Source organism: Eptesicus fuscus, chromosome 13 (genome assembly GCF_027574615.1).
Source record: "Eptesicus fuscus isolate TK198812 chromosome 13, DD_ASM_mEF_20220401, whole genome shotgun sequence".
NCBI classification, from domain to species: domain Eukaryota; kingdom Metazoa; phylum Chordata; class Mammalia; order Chiroptera; family Vespertilionidae; genus Eptesicus; species Eptesicus fuscus.
Genome location: NC_072485.1, coordinates 59634159 through 59651492, shown reverse-complemented (window position 1 = coordinate 59651492; position 17334 = coordinate 59634159). Strand labels below are relative to the sequence as shown.

Sequence of the window (17334 nt, the reverse complement as noted above, 5' to 3'; positions counted from 1 at the left end):
CAGATTTCAAGTTCTCATCTGTTGGTACCTACACCATTACCAGATTCCTCTCTGTAGTCAACCTTTGAGATCTTCCCTGCGTACAACTTGGTGTCTGAAGATCCACAAAGGTGTCTCTGGTCATCGTTCTCTTCACAGAATTAGTCTGCTCTCTCAGCAAAGCATCTGCTGTACTGAGCTTTGCTTCTGGAAGCAACTTTTCCCTGAGACCTGGTTGAAAGCAATTCTCTGGTGTCAACTTCCCAGCATGGAGGTGAAGAATTTTGCGGCTTGGGATTATGTCGTCTTTGCAGCCCTCTTTATCATTTCTTCTGGAATCGGGGTGTTCTTTGCTATTAAGGAGAGAAAGAAGGCGACTTCAAGGGAGTTCCTGGTTGGGGGAAGACAAATGAGCTGTGGTCCCGTGGCGTTGTCTCTGACAGCCAGCTTCATGTCAGCTGTCACTGTCCTGGGGGCCCCTTCCGAGGTCTACCGCTTTGGGGCCTCCTTCACACTCTTCTTCATTGCGTATACTTTTGTCATCATCTTCACATCAGAGCTCTTTCTGCCTGTGTTCTACAGATCTGGCATCACCAGCACTTATGAGGTAAGTCAACTCTCCCCTTATTCTTGGGAGGAGGTGCTATTTTCTCTCCACTTGATCAACCTTTGTTGTTTTTGCTTTTTTCTCTAATAATACACATCCTCTTAATGATAATACGTGGTAATTGAAGAATACTCACTTATTTTTAGGAAAAAAATATTACAGTGCTATTGGGAAAAGCTTAAGCTTTGGATACAGACACACCTGTCCTTTCTTCTGTAGCACAAAACATGGAGTCAACCCCAGGAGGCTATTTCAATGATTAAATGAGAACCTGTGCATGACTACTGAATGCATTGACTAACTTTTAAGAGCTTCTCAATGAGAGAGCTAAAGTTATTATTTGTATTATTATTAACTTATTCTGAATAGCAAGCTGAATGTATATCATGAATGTTGTCATTTTCCATAGGAAAACTGATAGTACAGGTGAATGACAGTCTAGATTGTATAGTGAGTAAAGCCTACTGTGAACCCATTTTGTCTGTATCTCTTTCCATCAGATAGTAGAGTCGAGCACTCTAATACAAATTATTACTATGCTCCAGTTTTTAATGGGGAAATGATAATGTTTTTAAAAATTAGGAAATATTTTAATGAGAAAGAATTGCTCAATTATACAAATATGGGGATTATTTTAATGAGAGGAAATGAGGTAGTCATGTTTTGACTTTGCAATAATTCTTAAGAAAAATATCAAGCCAAAACCGGTTTGGCTGAATGGATAGAGTGTCGGCCAGCAGACTGAAAGGTCCCAGGTTCGATTCTGGTCAAGGGCATGTACCTTGGTTGCGGGCACGTCCCCAGTAGGGGGTGTGCAAGAGGCAGCTGATCGGATGTTTCTCTATCATCGATGTTTCTAACTCTCTATCCCTCTCTCTTTCTCTCTGTAAAAAAAATCAATAAAATATATTAAATAAAAAAAAGAAAAATATCAAGTTAAAAATTGAATTTGCACATCCAATATTTGTGATAAATATTAGTTTCTATGAAAAAAGTGTTTATTTTCCTTATCAAACATCCTTACTAAGTCACAGCAGAGGACTCTTAACAGAAGAGGAATGTTTTTCTTTTTTTTAATTTTGTAAGCTAAATGATTATTAAATTAGTACAGAAATAGAAAAATATTTACAATATTAGTGCCTCTATGGGACAAACATGGGTTGAAGAAGCTAATTACTTCTTGTTTTAAAATATATTTACATATGGGAATGCCTATAGGGTTATAGTATATAAATTTAATTTACAAAGTTTGTTGCCCTCTACATATTTTTAAATTCTCCAATCGTAAGAAATCAAGGTTATGTAAAGTATATATAAAGTTATTTTGGGATTGTCTCTTGCTCTGTAAGAACTGGCAGTGTGGCATAGGGATTAAGAGTATGGACTCCAGACTCAAGTCTATTTGGCTTTGAATGCTAGCTCTGCCACGACTTTGGGAAAATGACTTAATTTCTCTGTACTTGATTTTTACATATGTGAAATCATGATGATAAAATCACCTATCTCAAAGGACATCTCTGGGGAGTAAATGCAAAACCTTTATTATTTTTTTTTAAATTTTTTCAATTACAGTTGACATTCATATGCAAGTACTTTTAATACATCCTGGCAAACAGTAAATGCCACATAAAAGTTTTGCATTATTATTGTTGTTGTTGGTACTGTCCCCACATTTATATTATGACTTAGTCTATCTATTGAAGCTTGAATTTGTTTCTTTGTTCATCATCCATCCCCTGTTCCTGATCCATAAATATTCTTTCTGGGATCTGTTAAAGCACTAAATACGGGAGCAGGTAGAGTCTATTTCCCCAGCTCTTGGTCTTGTGATTTGTTTTGACCAACAGGATGTGGCAGAAATGATGTGTGTAGCTTAGGCTTCATTAGGCTCAGAGTTTCTGCCTTTGTTTTCCTGGAATGCTCTTGACATTGCTATGCCAGGAAGCTGTTGCAGCTGGGTTAGCTTCTGGAGCATGAGTGGGAACACAGAGGGAAACAGAGACACCCTAGTCACCAGCCTTTGCTATCTAACAACCAGAGGCTTTAGTGAGGCCATCTTGGACCTTCTCACCCAGCTGATCTCCCAGTTGATTTCAACCCCACGAGAGCCCAAGAGAAACAAGTAGAGGAATCACTCAACAGATCTTCAAAATTATGAGAAATAATAAATCCTTGATTTTTAAGCCCATGAGTTTTGGGGCGGGTATTAAATGGCAGTAGCCAACTGATTTAAACGCTTTGATATACAGTGGGATTTCAAGACTAAGATATGCCATCTGTGCTACTTTATCACCATCCTGTCCCCTGTCAAAGCATAAGGAATTGTTCTCACCCTCAAGTTATATATTAGGTTCCACTCATTTGCAATATCATACATTTTCATTATCTCCACTTAGTTTATAATTAGTCTCATCATGCTGTCTCCACTTCAATTAATGTTATTTTTTTTATCACACACTAATAAATCCAGTTTGTTATTATTTATATCTAACAGTAGTTTAGAGGCTGGTGTCTGGTCTACATACTTTTTTATTTTTCTTGGACTTATCAAACTAAATGGCTTCTAAACTCCTTACCCTTCATCAAACTTTTTTGTTGTAAGAATACACAGAATATTACTTCTGTATATCTTCTTTTATAGTGGTTTTAAGCATTATAGATTACTTTTTTAGTAAACTTCTTTCCTTTTTATTTCTCTTTAAGTTAAATTTGTGGTCTCATAGCGATTATATTTAAATTTTGAGAAATTAGATGGACAGATACATGATATCACCATTGAATCTTATTTTAGCATAGTAAATGATATTACAAAATTTTTGTTGTGAAATAGATATTTAGGGGCTGATAGAGTCTTAACCAGTGTTATGAAGCTTTTAGGTCATTGTAAGGATTGACTTTTACTGTGATATGGGTCATTGCAGTGTTTGGGCAGAGGAGTGAGATGATGGGATTTGTATTTTGAGTGTTACAGTACCTGGATGTTGAGAATGGTTATAGGGTTTTTAACTGCTGAAGTAGGGGGTCTAATTAATAGGGTATTGCTCTAATCTAGGCAAGAGATGATGGTATTATAGTGGCAGCAGGGGAGAGAATGCAAATAACTGTGTTTTGAAATTGGGGGTAGGCCCCATGATTATTTTATGAACTGGATGTAGACAGTGAGAGGAAGTGAGGAGTAACCATGCTCCATGTTATTGGGCTTGAAGCAACATGGAAAGTTGACTTGTTATTTCCTGAGATGGAAAAGAATGTGACTAAATCAGGTTTGGGGTTTTGAAAATAATCGAACACGATGTTAAATGTTGCCTGTGCAAACCCAAAGTATGCAACTTTTCTGTTGAACTTTCATTTTACTCTTGACTGCAGGAATAGCTATAGACACAGCAAAGATGACCATTGAATGCTCTGAATAAGTCAATACATTCTGTCATATGTGAAATTATACAGTTGGAACAGTTTCTCTTATTTCATGGATGAGAAACCAGATGCTTAGATCAATGAGTGAGGTAGTGGCAAAGCTCAAAGTAGAATTCAAGGAATCTTTTTATTTATCTAATTATTCTTTTTTTTCATGTATCTTTTTCTCCATACTGTCTTTATAGTTTTACTGAGATAAGAAAAGCATGGGTCAGACATTAGAGGGTTTGGAATATAAAACATCCACAATGCAGAATAAAGATTTTGAGAAAAAGAGGGACATACGCAGAGTTCCATTAAGAAAAGCAATGTGGCTTGATGTGTGGTTGATAGAATGGTGGGAAGGATTGGAATTCAGATCAGTTATGGAGCTACTACTCTAGTCTGTAAAAGATGAAGTAAAGGCCTGAAGTGAATTTTGGAGCAATGGGAACATAAAAGGTGACAATGGCTTTAGTATATCCAGTAGGAAAATCCTGAGTAGCAAGCCAGAATGCTCATTTATTTTCTTCTTTTTAAGCAACCTATTTATCTCTCCTGACTATCTTGAGAAGCTTGAACAAGTATTGAGCTTTAATATATATTTGACTTTAAAAAATCCATATTTTTTCTTGTTCTGCCATGTATTTAGCATAAAAGCACACGATAAATCCAAAGCACTAAACTCAAAGGAATAACAAAAAAATGAAACTTCTCTTTGTAAGACTCACTGACTCTGCATGTTCTTTATTCTCTCTAGTACTTACAACTACGATTCAACAAAGGAGTTCGCTATGCAGCAACAGTCATCTACATTGTGCAGACGGTAAGGATAAGGGCGGCTACAAATGTGGAATTGTGGGTAACAAGATACAGGTTAGTTTCTTTCAGAGGGTAGTTAACTCAATTAAGAGAGAAATTTGATACTAAGAAGAAACTAATTTCTTTTAAGGTTAACACTTTTGAGATATGTGATTACATCTATTTATCCATTGCATATACCCCATATATACATACAAATAATAGCAAACCAATGTATATCATGAACCACAAAGAAAAAATAAAGCATTTTCTTAATATTTACCTCAACTATTTTTTTTTAAATCTGTATACGTTGCTTTGGATATAAAGATATGAAATGGTCTGTTAACTGATTAAGAAAAAATCTAGTTAACTGAGTTGAATCAGAAATACTTGTTTTGTTGAAAATTATTTTGAAGACAATATTTCCAAACCAATACTCGCACTTTCCCCTTCTGGACTCCTCTCCTCCCTCCCAGGCTCTGGGGTGCCCTCATGCAGCCTCAGCTTGCATGTGGCACACCTTTGGTGAGTTTCCTACTACTCACCAAGCATGTTCTGCTGAAAGATAGCCTTCTTCCTGTTTCTTAATCAAAAGTCCCATTCACACAGGCTGAAGGATTTGAGAGAAATAAAAGGATGAAAAGAATGATCTACGATCTGTTCATAGGTGTTTACCTTTTAAAGCCCTCACATAAATCTCTAACTGGTGAAATTTCATTTGAAATGAAATGGCACTGCACCCACTTCCATCAGCGCAGTGGTCGCAGTTCTGGGAGTTAGGAGCTATACTCATTGTGCAGATGACCCATGTCATTAGTCTTCTTTGCACAGTACTTCCTCCTCACAGATGCTTTCCATCTTCCTAAAATCCATACTTTACAAACTGCTAAAATGTATTTGTGTCATTGTGATATGTGCATGAGGGGAGAGGGGGAGACGGGGAGAGGGAGACAGGGAGAGGGAGAGAGGAAAAGTGAATAAAAATCTTAACTTGAAGCCCATTTTTCTACCCTTTAGAAACACACCAGATCTAGCTATAAAATCCCAAAATTTGCAACAATCTTTTTTTAAAATATAGTTTATTGATTTTTCACAGAGAGGAAGGGATAGGAATAGAGAGTTAGAAACATCAATGAGAGAGAAACATCGATCAACTGCCTCCTGTACACCTCCCACTGGGGATGTGCCCACAACTAAGGTAGGTGCACTTGACCAGAATCGAACCTGGGACCTTTCAGTCCACAGGCCAACGCTCTATCCACTGAGCCAAACTGGTTTCGGCTGCAACAGTCTTAAAAGGCCCAACCCTATTATTCCTCCACCTAACACTTATATCCCTTCTGCAAACTAGCTACAGTGGTCAGCAACTTTCAAGTTAGAGTGGATGGGAATGAAATGCTTGGTGAACAAGTTGAAGAAAATTCATTTCTAAGGTCAATAAAGGACTTTCTAGGCAGCTTTCCTTTCTAGGTCAGTGTTTACCTCTCAGTGTTTACCTCATGCTTGTTTCTCCACCAGATTCTCTACACAGGAGTGGTGGTGTATGCTCCTGCTCTGGCTCTCAATCAAGGTGAGTTATCAACATTTCCTTGGGTACATTCCACCGCTGTCATGCCTGCATTATGGCCTTGAGAAATATACGTAAACATCTTGGGGAGACATTCCTGTGTTTGGGGTGCCCTGAATTACCGTGGGAGTCACAATATAAACCTCTAAAAGTTGAACATTGAAAGTAATGCAAACAATGAGTTACCTGATTTTGCCCACATCGTCCAAAATACACAGTTTAACTGATTGCTTGTAATCACTATAATGATGGGAGCTTTGGTATTATACCTGCACAACCACTATGTAAGATCATCCATAATATGGGGTGATTTCTCAGTGTTTCATGAAGCAGATAATCTGAGTATAATAATAAACGGTGCTTGTAGTAATTACTTCAATATTTATTCTTGACCCTTTTTGAGAGAATAGAATCCCAGAAACAAAAAGGAAATAGAAAGTGAAATCAATTTTATAATGGCATCTATGATATTTGGAAGTTCTCAATATTCAATTTAATCATGCTATCTGCTTATATTCCGAAATATCAGTTCATAGCTGATGTTTATTTGGTTTCGAAGTACTCAAAGTAACTTAAAAACAAAAACAAAAGACAAATCATTGGTGCATATCAGAAGCTTCAGAATTTTAGGGGAAAAAAGTTGGCTTTTAACATTACATGAAATTTATGGACTCAATGAAAGTATAAGAATATAATAAAATAATCTTTGTCAAAGTGAGAACATTCAAGAGAAAACTCTAATTTGATTTTCATTAGCCCACAAAGAACACTGACAAAAATATTGTTACTTTTTACTTGTAAAGCTTACTCTTTTGCTTTTCTCAGAAAAACTTCTTTCAATATTCTTTCTCCTTTTGTAGTGACTGGGTTTGATCTCTGGGGCTCTGTGTTTGCAACAGGAATTGTTTGCACATTCTACTGCACTCTGGTAAGTATCTAGCTGTGAAGAAGGATTTAACACTATCTCCTAACACAGGATAAGGGCAAAATTTCCAGCAGCAGGGCATCTAAATATAGAAATTGCTGTTCTAAAATTAAGTAGAAGTATGCTTGCTTATCTGTTGCAGTTTCCTGAGAAAAGTGCTGATGTTTTATTTAAAACTATTTTTGGTATCAACCATTAGTGGAATTTAAGCTCTGAGCTCCTTTGAGAAAGCCACGGCTAAGAGGAGATTTAATGAATAAAGTACCTCATTGATTAGGTGACCAAATGCAATTTCTTTTTTATTTTTTATTTTTATTTTTTTAAAATATATTTTATTGATTTTTCACAGAGAGGAAGAGAGAGGGACAGAGAGCCAGAAACATCGATGAGAAAGAAACATCGATCAGCTGCCTCTTGCACACCCCCCATCTGGGGATGTGCCCGCAACCAAGGTACATGCCTTGACCGGAATCGAACCCGGGACCCTTGAGTCCGCAGGCTGACAGTCTATCCACTGAGCCAAACCGGTTTCGGCTCTTTTTTATTTTTTAATACTTTTTATTAATTTCAGAGAAGAAGGGAGAGGGAGAGATAGAAACATCAATGATGAGAGAGAACCATTGATTGGCTGCCTTCTGCATGCCCCCTACTGGGGGTGAGCCTGCAACCGGGGGTATGTGCCCTTGACCAAAATCGAACCCGGGATCCTTCAGTCCGCAGGCCCATGCTCTATCCACTGAGCCAAACTAGGGCCCAAATGCAATTTCTGAGAAAAACAAATTGTTCAATTATAGTGATTATAAACCATGGTTAGAGTTTTATAATTCACTGTGCAATGGTTGAGAAATACAAAATGCATGTATGAGTAAGCAAGGATGGCTGGTATTTTGTAAACATGAGCATTCCACAGCTTGCTTTTATCTCTTATTCGTAGAGCTACTATGATAACATTTAACATTTAGCTTTACACATGCTCAGTCTTTAATCAAGAAACCTGGTAGTTATTGGCAACATTTATATAATTGCTATAATTTATTTAGTTCAACAAACTTTCATTGAGCACCTATTATGTGCTATGCCCTGCCATGGGAACCTTTATTCTTCTAAGCCATTGACATCATATACAGAGGCTGTAAGTATCCAGCTAAGAATACAGCAATGGGTCCTAGGTAGCTGGATTCTCTTTCCTCCTTTTTGTAGAGAACAATAAAGTACTTGTTATATTATCACATAGCAGACCTACATGTATTTTGGCATTATGTGCATACCACATACTCTTTTAACATATATCATGAGAATATGTAACTTTTAAATTAATTTATTTTATTGTAGAAAGTATTGTAGATGTCCCTCTTTTTTCCTCCTATTGACCCCCTCCTCTCTGCTCCCACTCTTTCCCCAGAATATACTATTTTAAAATGCCCTTATCTCTCTTTTATCATATTTGCAAACCTCACCAGTTGTTTACACTACAAAGTTTCCATTCTGTTCTCTCTACCTTCCATTCCAGACACACTTCTCCCTAAGTTAAAAATAGACTCCTGCTCCTTAAGCATCTGGCTTTATCTGAGATTAGTTGCTCTGAGGTACCTGCCTATACAGTGATGAGGAGATACAGTGCTTGGGATGCTAAAGACTGACTTCTTAGCAACAACAGTGGAAGACAGAAAGAATGGAATAACATCTTCAAAGCAGCGAAATAAAACAATTATCAACCTATAGTTGTGTATTTAGCAAAATGATATTTCAAGAGCTGACTATCAAGAACCAAGAAAATTTACCACCACCTAGCCAGTGTGGCTCAGTGTTTGGGCATTGACCTATGAACCAGGAGGTCATGGTTTGATTCCCAGTCAGGGCACATGCAGAGGGTTGCAGGCTCTATCCCCAGTGTGGGGAGAGCAAAAATCAGCCGATCCATGATTCTCTCATCATTGATGTTTCTAGCTCTCTCCTCTCCTCTCCCTTCCTCTCTGAAATCAATAAAAATCTACTTAAAATAAAAATTCATGGCAAAATTTCAAGGGAACTCATTTAAATAAAATGATCAAAGTGGGGAAATGGAAGTAAAACAAAGCAAAACCTCAACTGATTTAAGCAAGAGAAGAAAAGAGAGAAAAAACAACAACATACACACAGAAAAAGTAGAACAAATAGAAACCAAAAAGTAAGATGTCAGAAACAAGTCAGGATAGTTTAATCATCACAGTAAATTAAAATGAACTAACTGGACTACTAAATTGGTGTCAGTTCTTCCCTCTATCTGGCAAGCTTCTGGAAGATTAAAACATCCATTTCTTCCTGCCACTTGACTGACCTAATTCTCCCCATTGTTTACAGGATCAAGCATAAGCTTCTTAGCCTAGTGTTGAAAGTCTTTCATTATGTGAATAAATCCACCCTTCTAATCTCTTCCCACCACACCTCTGTCCCTTCTCCATACTCTAGCCAGGTTAGCGGCTCCAGTGTCTAAATGATGGGTTCTTTAACACGTTTGCTAATGCATATCGCAGTCTCTTTACACTGATAATCCCATGGCTGCATATCCTAGGCCAGTGGTCGGCAAACTCATTAGTCAACAGAGCCAAATATAAACAGTACAACGATTGAAATTTCTTTTGAGAGCCAAATGTTTTAAACTTAAACTTCTTCTAACGCCACTTCTTCAAAATAGACTCGCGCCAGGCCGTGGTATTTTGTGGAAGAGCCACACTCAAGGGGCCAAAGAGCCGCATGTGGCTCTCGAGCCGCAGTTTGCCGACCATGGGCCTAAGACAACCAGGGAAGATATTAAAAGAATAAGAAGTGATTCCTGCCGCCCAGGGGTATGCACTCTAGTAACATAAGCACTGGTTGCAATCTAGTGAATGCAATCTAGGAAAGTAAGCAACACAGGCTGATTGAATATTTAAGTGACACTCATGGTACAATGATGAAGCCTGTCATCTTTTCACAGAAGTTCTTGACACTCTGGAGGAGTAACAGGGGAAGGTAATTCTATTTTTTATTGTTAAAAACACCACGTGCTTTCATGCTCATAGTGCTATTCATTTTCAAAGCTCTTTTATTTGTATTTATCTATTTTTTATATCTTTATTATTGAAAGTATTACATATGTCCTCCTATTCCCCCCATTAACCCCTTCTAGCCTGCCCCCAACCCCAGTCTCAGGCCTTCAACACCTTATTGTCTGTGTCCATGGGTTATGCATATATGCATACAAGTTCTTTGGTTGATCTCTTCCTGCCCACCTACCCCTGCCTTCCACTTCATTCAATCTTTCCTAATTTGCTTGTTCCACCTTCACCATTGTTCTGAGGGACTTCATACCTAGATAATTTCAGCAGCCTCTTTCTTTCCTGTTTTCTTCTGGTCCACATGTTCTCAACTAGATAAGTACATTAGAATCACTTGGGGATTGTTCAAAAAACACTGAGGACTGATTTCTACCCCAGACCTCAATCCCAGCTCCCCTCTGCCCCCCGCCCGGGGATGGGGCTCAGACATTGTTTTTTGTTTGTTTGTTTGTTTTCAGTTTCTCCAAGTGACTCTAAAGAGGAGCCAGGTTTGATAATCCCCTTTCTAACCTCTTGTCCAATCACACTGTGTTCTACGGTTAGATCCATCTTCCTGACACTCTAGTTTGCTCACCTCACTATTTGACCAGCTTCCTGCTCTTAAAACTCCTTTCTCCATTAATATCCAGACTCTATCACTCCTTCCTATTTCTTCTCTTCTTTCTAACTATTCTACCATCTCGGCTTTCCAAAATTTATTCACTGTCACTGCAAAAGAAAAGAAATCTCAGGTTGCACAAGTCAGACATGGGTGATCATCCTCAATTTCCTCCCTTTCTCCTCACATGTATTCAAGCAATCACAAGCTATGTTGGTTTTACCTCCCAAATATCCTTGTAATCCATCGACTTCTATTTCTTCAATTGTAGTCATTTTGTACATGGACTACTAAAATAAACTCTGCGTTGGTCTCTCAACTCCTTTTCACCTGTGGTCCTTGCAATCTCTTGTCCACACAATCATCACTGCAACTACTGTGAAACAAACAGAAGCTTTCATTATACAAATCTATTTAATGTTCTCTTATTGCTCTTGAGAAATCATTTAAGTGGCCTTGTCAAAATCTGGCCTCTAGCAGATTCAGCAACCTCCCTTTGGGCATTCTATATATTCTTCAATCTGTACATTCCAGCTCTCTTACTTCTTCAGGTAGCTTCTCCTTGCTTCACACACGCTGCTTCCCTCTCCTCATTGTCCTCTGTCCCTGATAAATTCCTACTCACTCTTCAGAATTTAGCTCTAATGACACTTTCACAAGACCAGGTCAGGACTCCCTATGCTTTAATAGTAATCCTTCCTTTTTAATTTCACTTTCCACAATTTTAAGTAAAATGTTACATTATTGTCTAGTATCTGCTTCTCCCACTGGATCCTAAACTCTGAAATTAAGGAAGAAATCTGTCTCTCTTCATCCCATGCTTACCATCATAGTTGGCACATAAATGGGGCTCAGCAACTGTGCTGAAAAAAAGAAAGAAAAAGGAGGAAGGAAGGAAGAGAGAAGAAAGAAAAAAATATGGATCATATTTACAGCGGCGGAAGGTTGCAGGCTTCATTTTTACAACTGTCACCCATTCTCTCCATTTCAGGGAGGATTGAAGGCAGTGGTGTGGACGGATGCATTCCAGATGGTGGTCATGATTGTGGGCTTCTTAACAGTCCTCATTCAAGGATCGGCTCAAGCTGGTGGATTTCACAATGTGTTAGAGCAATCAACAAATGGATCTCGTCTACATATAATTGAGTATGTCCAATGCTACTTTTTCCGTGTTTTATAAAGATTTAGTTGCATGACCTAATCCCCTTAAAAAAAAATCTTTGTTCACTCACTTCTCTCTGCCTCGTAGCTTTGATGTCGATCCTCTCAGGCGGCACACTTTTTGGACCATCTCAGTGGGAGGAACTTTTACATGGCTCGGGATCTACGGAGTTAATCAGTCAACCATCCAGCGATGCATTTCTTGCAAAACAGAGAAGCATGCCAAGCTGTAAGTTATGAATAAAGAAACATCTCTGTGTTTTCTCTGCCCTTATTGGGTACTCATCATATGCTTCCTAATGTTGTGTGTGTAGAAAAGAAACAGAGAAACAGAAAGATTCATTTACTCCTTGCAACAATATTTTGAAGCATGCATTACTATTCCCATCTAAGCAAGGAAGTGGTAGAGCTAGGGTTTGACCTTAATAGTCTGTCTGCCTTTGCTCTCCATCATTTTCTGCCTCCATTTATTGAGAAATTACTAGGTTAAATTTGGTGCGGGTAGTGGGTAATGCAGAGGTAAACAGCACGCATTTCTTACAGTTTCTGTGATGAGTTGACCCTTTTCACTGATTTGATTCAGCATGGATATACCTTTAACATTTCCAAGGAGAGATTGAAAAAGAAGACAACCCAAGGTAATGAGGCAGGTCAGAATGGGGCTCTCGGTTCTCCAAGTCCTGCCAGGATATCCTTGCCAGGCCTGCTCACTCCGAAGGACTCCAGCAGGCACACATCTTGTCAAGCCTTTTCCAGGCCCTGTGAGCCAGCCACGCACCCCCCCCCCCCCCCCCCCCCCCGCTCTCCAGTGGGGACAGAAGGAAGGTACACACTCAGATGCGAAACTGGTAGAAACAAACTAGCATAGCTTCTGAAAGATGCATTTAGTCCCCATTGCTGCTGTCCAAGGTTCCAGACTCCCCTGACCTGTCAGGATGCCTTCAACTTTTCTTAGAGTGAGAAGCAGTCACTATGAATATTCCTGCAACTGATTTTAAAGTACCTTCAATCCACAGTTTCTTCTGTAGACTGAAAAAAAGATAAAATTGCCTGGGCATGGTTTACCATGTTGTGACTTGCATTCTAAAAGGGAATATATCGCTTTACATATTTCACACATTCTCGGAAGTGTGCTTCAGCAATTCACTAGTAAGATATTTATATCCTATGATAATAAATAGTATTAACAAATCCTCTACACACATGATGACCACTTTATCAAATAGCTGAATTTCTGAAAATGTATTTAAGATCAAATGTGTCTTTGATCTTGATATTCATATAAAATGAACAGTCGTTTAAATTCTGCTTTAAATTGAGCTAGAAGTGAAGGTATAGTTTATCTGTTAGCACTGCTAGTAGGAAGTGGTGCTCTGAGTGTAGGAGGAGTTGATGTAGGTTATCAGAACCCTTCCCAATACCATCCCATCTCCCAGCTAAGATGAGCACATTCAAGCACAGTCACTTATTTTCCATTCCCATTGCCTTTGTTTACTTTATATTTCTTATCACATCAAAGATAATCTCATTTATTTAATTGATGTCAACAGTTATTACTTGCCTCAAGTCTCAGAATATCCTGTTCCGTGAGCGTGGTTTCTGTGTGCTCACTGCTATATCCCAAGTACCCAGAAGAAGCTGGTACACAGAGTTGCCTGGATGGAGGAATAATGAGAGCACAACCAATGCAATTCATAAGTATTGGTCACCTTATGTATCAATTGTATCCCCAAAAGGCTCTCTATAATTCAAGCCCCGACCAACAAAAACAAACAAATAAAACTCAAAGGTAAACATTGTTAGATTACTCCCAAAGAAGCAACTTTTGAGATAAGACCCTTTGCTAATATAAATCATGTAAAATAAAAAAATTTTCAATGGGATAATTATTTAACATATTTGTTAAATAAATTAAGCAAATTTATTCATAAATAAATACTTTGATTGAAGGGTTTCATGAAAGTCTGGTGTAGCTGTACAGCACAGGTTTTAGGGGACTTTGAAATGAATGTGTGTCCTTACAGTTGAATATGATGGATTTAATTCCCTTCAAACAATGAGTGATTCCAAGAAAATGCTCAGTGTTGCTCTCCTGGTCCCTGCAACTAGAGACAGATTGAGATTTATTTTCTCAGACCAATGTAAGGTTAGCCTACCTTCAAGTCTCCTCTGAGATTAAGAAATGAATAATTGACTTTCAAAGGTCAGTAATAAATGAAAAATAACCACAGAATGCTGCAAAATTATATGCATAATTATCATTAAACATATCTTTGCATTACAGAATAAAACAAATTGCTCAAAAAAAAATGTAGGTAAAATGACCTTGGGCTTTTCATACTTTCTATTGTCTCTTTAAAAAACACTTCCAACTTTCATCTGAATTAAATTCCCAAGTGTGTATTTGCAAAACTTGTCTATGCCTACATTTATCTTCTTATCCCTCTGGAAGGAAATATGTTAAAATGTAAGTTGGCTTTTTGACAGTTTTGTTAATTGAGTGGAAGGAACATCACTTGAAGCTATATATGAGTGATTGTTATGTGAAATTTCATCTAAGAAAATAGATCTCACACCACACATTGAGGTCTTGTAAAAAAAACCTTCCAATTTCCAACGAAAATCCATCAAAAAGCTATTTCATTCAACTTTTGTAATCAGTCTAAAAGATGTAATGTTCTCAAACACACAGAAAAGCAAATATATAAGATGTAATAATTCTTGAAGACTGTAGAATTTTATTTTTAAGCAAAAAAGTCCGCCAAAGTTTTACTGTGAGTGTTTGGTGATGACCTTCCCAATGATATAGCATAGAGGCTACCAAGAGGCCCATTTGTTCTTTTCTAGAGCCTTGTACTTCAACCTGGTGGGTCTCTGGATTATTCTGGTGTGTGCTGTCTTCTCTGGCTTGATCATGTACGTCTACTTCAAAGACTGTGACCCTTGGACTTCTGGCATTATCTCAGCGCCAGACCAGGTACATGTTCCCTTGGGCCTGTGGCAATGGCTGAAATGAGCCTGTTTCTAACCATTGGTGGGTAATGTGGGGTCTTTCTCTTTTTCACCTGGATCTATAGCCACTTATCACACCCCCAAAACTAGATGGCTTTCCTCTCCTCTTGGGTGATATTACCACATAATGAGGTTCTAATATAAAGGAATAAACATGTAAAAAGAAGGTATCTCACCTTGCCCTTGAAGACAAGCCATGAACTAGGACAAGGCTGAAGAGAAGAGGAAGGTGGGATCAATGATCGGGTTTGGTTGTCAATGCTACCAAAAGGTTGTGGGTTCAATTCCCAGGCAGAGAACATGCCTAGGTTGCAGGTTCAGTTCTGGCTAGGGCATGTGTGGGAAGCAACAGATTGATGTTTCTCTTTCTCTCTCTCTCTTTCTCATTCTCTCCCTCTTCCTCTACCTGAAATCAATAAACATATCCTCAAGTGAAGATTAAAAAATTATTTAAAAATATTTTTAAAAACCTCCCTTTGTGGACAATATGACCTCCTATATATTCAACTGTCTTACTGTATCCTATGGAGGCTGCTCTCTCACAAATCTAGCTACAGAGTAGAACCGTAACACCTAGATTCTCTGAAGACCTGGGTGTTGTTGGTTTTTTTTTATTTTTATTTTAATATATTTTTATTAATTTATAGAGAAAGGAAGAGGGAGAGAGAGATAGAAACATCAATGATGAGAGAGAATCATTGATCGGCTGCTTCCTGCACATCCCCCACTGGGGATAGAGCCCCCAATTGGGGCATGTGCCTGGGAACCGAACTGTGATCTCATAGTTCAAAGGTCATCCCTCAACCACTGAGCCATGCCATCTGGTCTAAAGACTTTTTTTAAGCAGTTGTTTCTAGGGTTTAATTGCTAACTTTAACAGTAAACAGAAAATATCATACTTTTCAAAGAAAAAGAAAAAATTTCAAGTTTGTGAACCTTCTAAATTTTGTACAGCCCTTTTTCCTAATACTGACTGTCTCTTTTCTACCCCTTCCATGTCCCTATAGCTGAACCTCATTCCATGGAGTTGGATGGATCATAACCCCATTGCTTGCTAGTATGCAGCTACCTTAGTCCAGGCCAACTCCTCTATTATTATTACTTCTGTATTTTTTCACCATTTTTTGCTAAAAAGCTACATTCTCACATTTCAGACACTGCTGATGAGACCACTAATCCTATCTTGTTTGCCTCCTCTTTAGCTGATGCCATACTTTGTCATGGAGATATTTGCCACAATGCCTGGGCTACCAGGACTTTTTGTGGCTTGTGCCTTCAGTGGAACTCTGAGGTCAGTGCTGTGATGATAATGATGGCGACTGTGAGGATGATAAGGGGATGGTGGTAGTGATCACTAGTATTTACTGAGTACTTACTCTGTGCCAACTGCCCGGCTAAATGCTTTATTTGTATTTGCTCATTAGTTGCCACACTTTACATGTGGCAGAAACTTTCCTCATATTATCATCAGTTTGTAGATAAGAAACTGAAATTTAGCAAGGTAGCTAAAACTTACCCAAAGGGTCCTAGTAAACTGCAGGGGGAGGATGTAAGCCTAGGTCTGAGCCTACACTAGACCCCTCTGGTTATTTTCTCAATCTTGTCTGGTGCCCGCTCTCCCACAATTTCACATCACCTTATCACAAGGCAGCTCACTCTGTGGCATTTATCATTCATCAGATCTATCCTTTACAATCTATTCTTCCCATTTTCAAAAGCACACTCAGGCAGCTAATAACTCCCATCCTCCACATGTAGACATTGTTCTAAATACACAATTATTTACACATTTATTCAGACACATATTTTAGAAGGTTTATACCAGGTATTACGCCTGACACAGTTGAAGACTGTGGGGATGTAGGGATACTGCACAGAAACAAGACTGACATTGCCCTCATATGGAGTTTGCATTCTAATTGATGTGGAAGGTAGACAATATAAAAGTGAGCAAAATAAACTAGATATAGTTTGATAATGACAAATAATTTAAAGGAAATAACCGAGTGATATCTGAGAGAGAGGTGAGGCCTGGGGGTTCTATTTTTAATAGCGTCTTTAGGGATCTCCCCTTTGAGTCGGTGACTTGTGTTGAAATCTAAAACATGTGAAAAAGCCAGCTATTGAAGAGCATGGGTAGGAACCTGTACAGGCAGGTAGAAGAGCAAATTCCAAAGTCCCTCCCCAACCCCCAAAGAGAAACTGCAT

The 17334-nt window shown here is 38.3% G+C and overlaps 1 protein-coding gene across 1 annotated transcript in view; it reads left to right on the top strand.

The window, feature by feature from the left end:
- The first annotated feature begins 247 nt into the window (after positions 1-247).
- Positions 248-17334, top strand: part of SLC5A12 (solute carrier family 5 member 12) — a 37021-nt gene continuing 19934 nt past the window's right edge. The window contains exons 1-8 of the mRNA XM_008148958.3: positions 248-586; positions 4743-4808; positions 6305-6356; positions 7214-7281; positions 11945-12099; positions 12203-12343; positions 14962-15091; positions 16329-16417. Of these exons, the coding sequence (XP_008147180.2) occupies positions 248-586; positions 4743-4808; positions 6305-6356; positions 7214-7281; positions 11945-12099; positions 12203-12343; positions 14962-15091; positions 16329-16417 (1040 nt within the window). The remainder of the gene's footprint in view (positions 587-4742; positions 4809-6304; positions 6357-7213; positions 7282-11944; positions 12100-12202; positions 12344-14961; positions 15092-16328; positions 16418-17334) is intronic.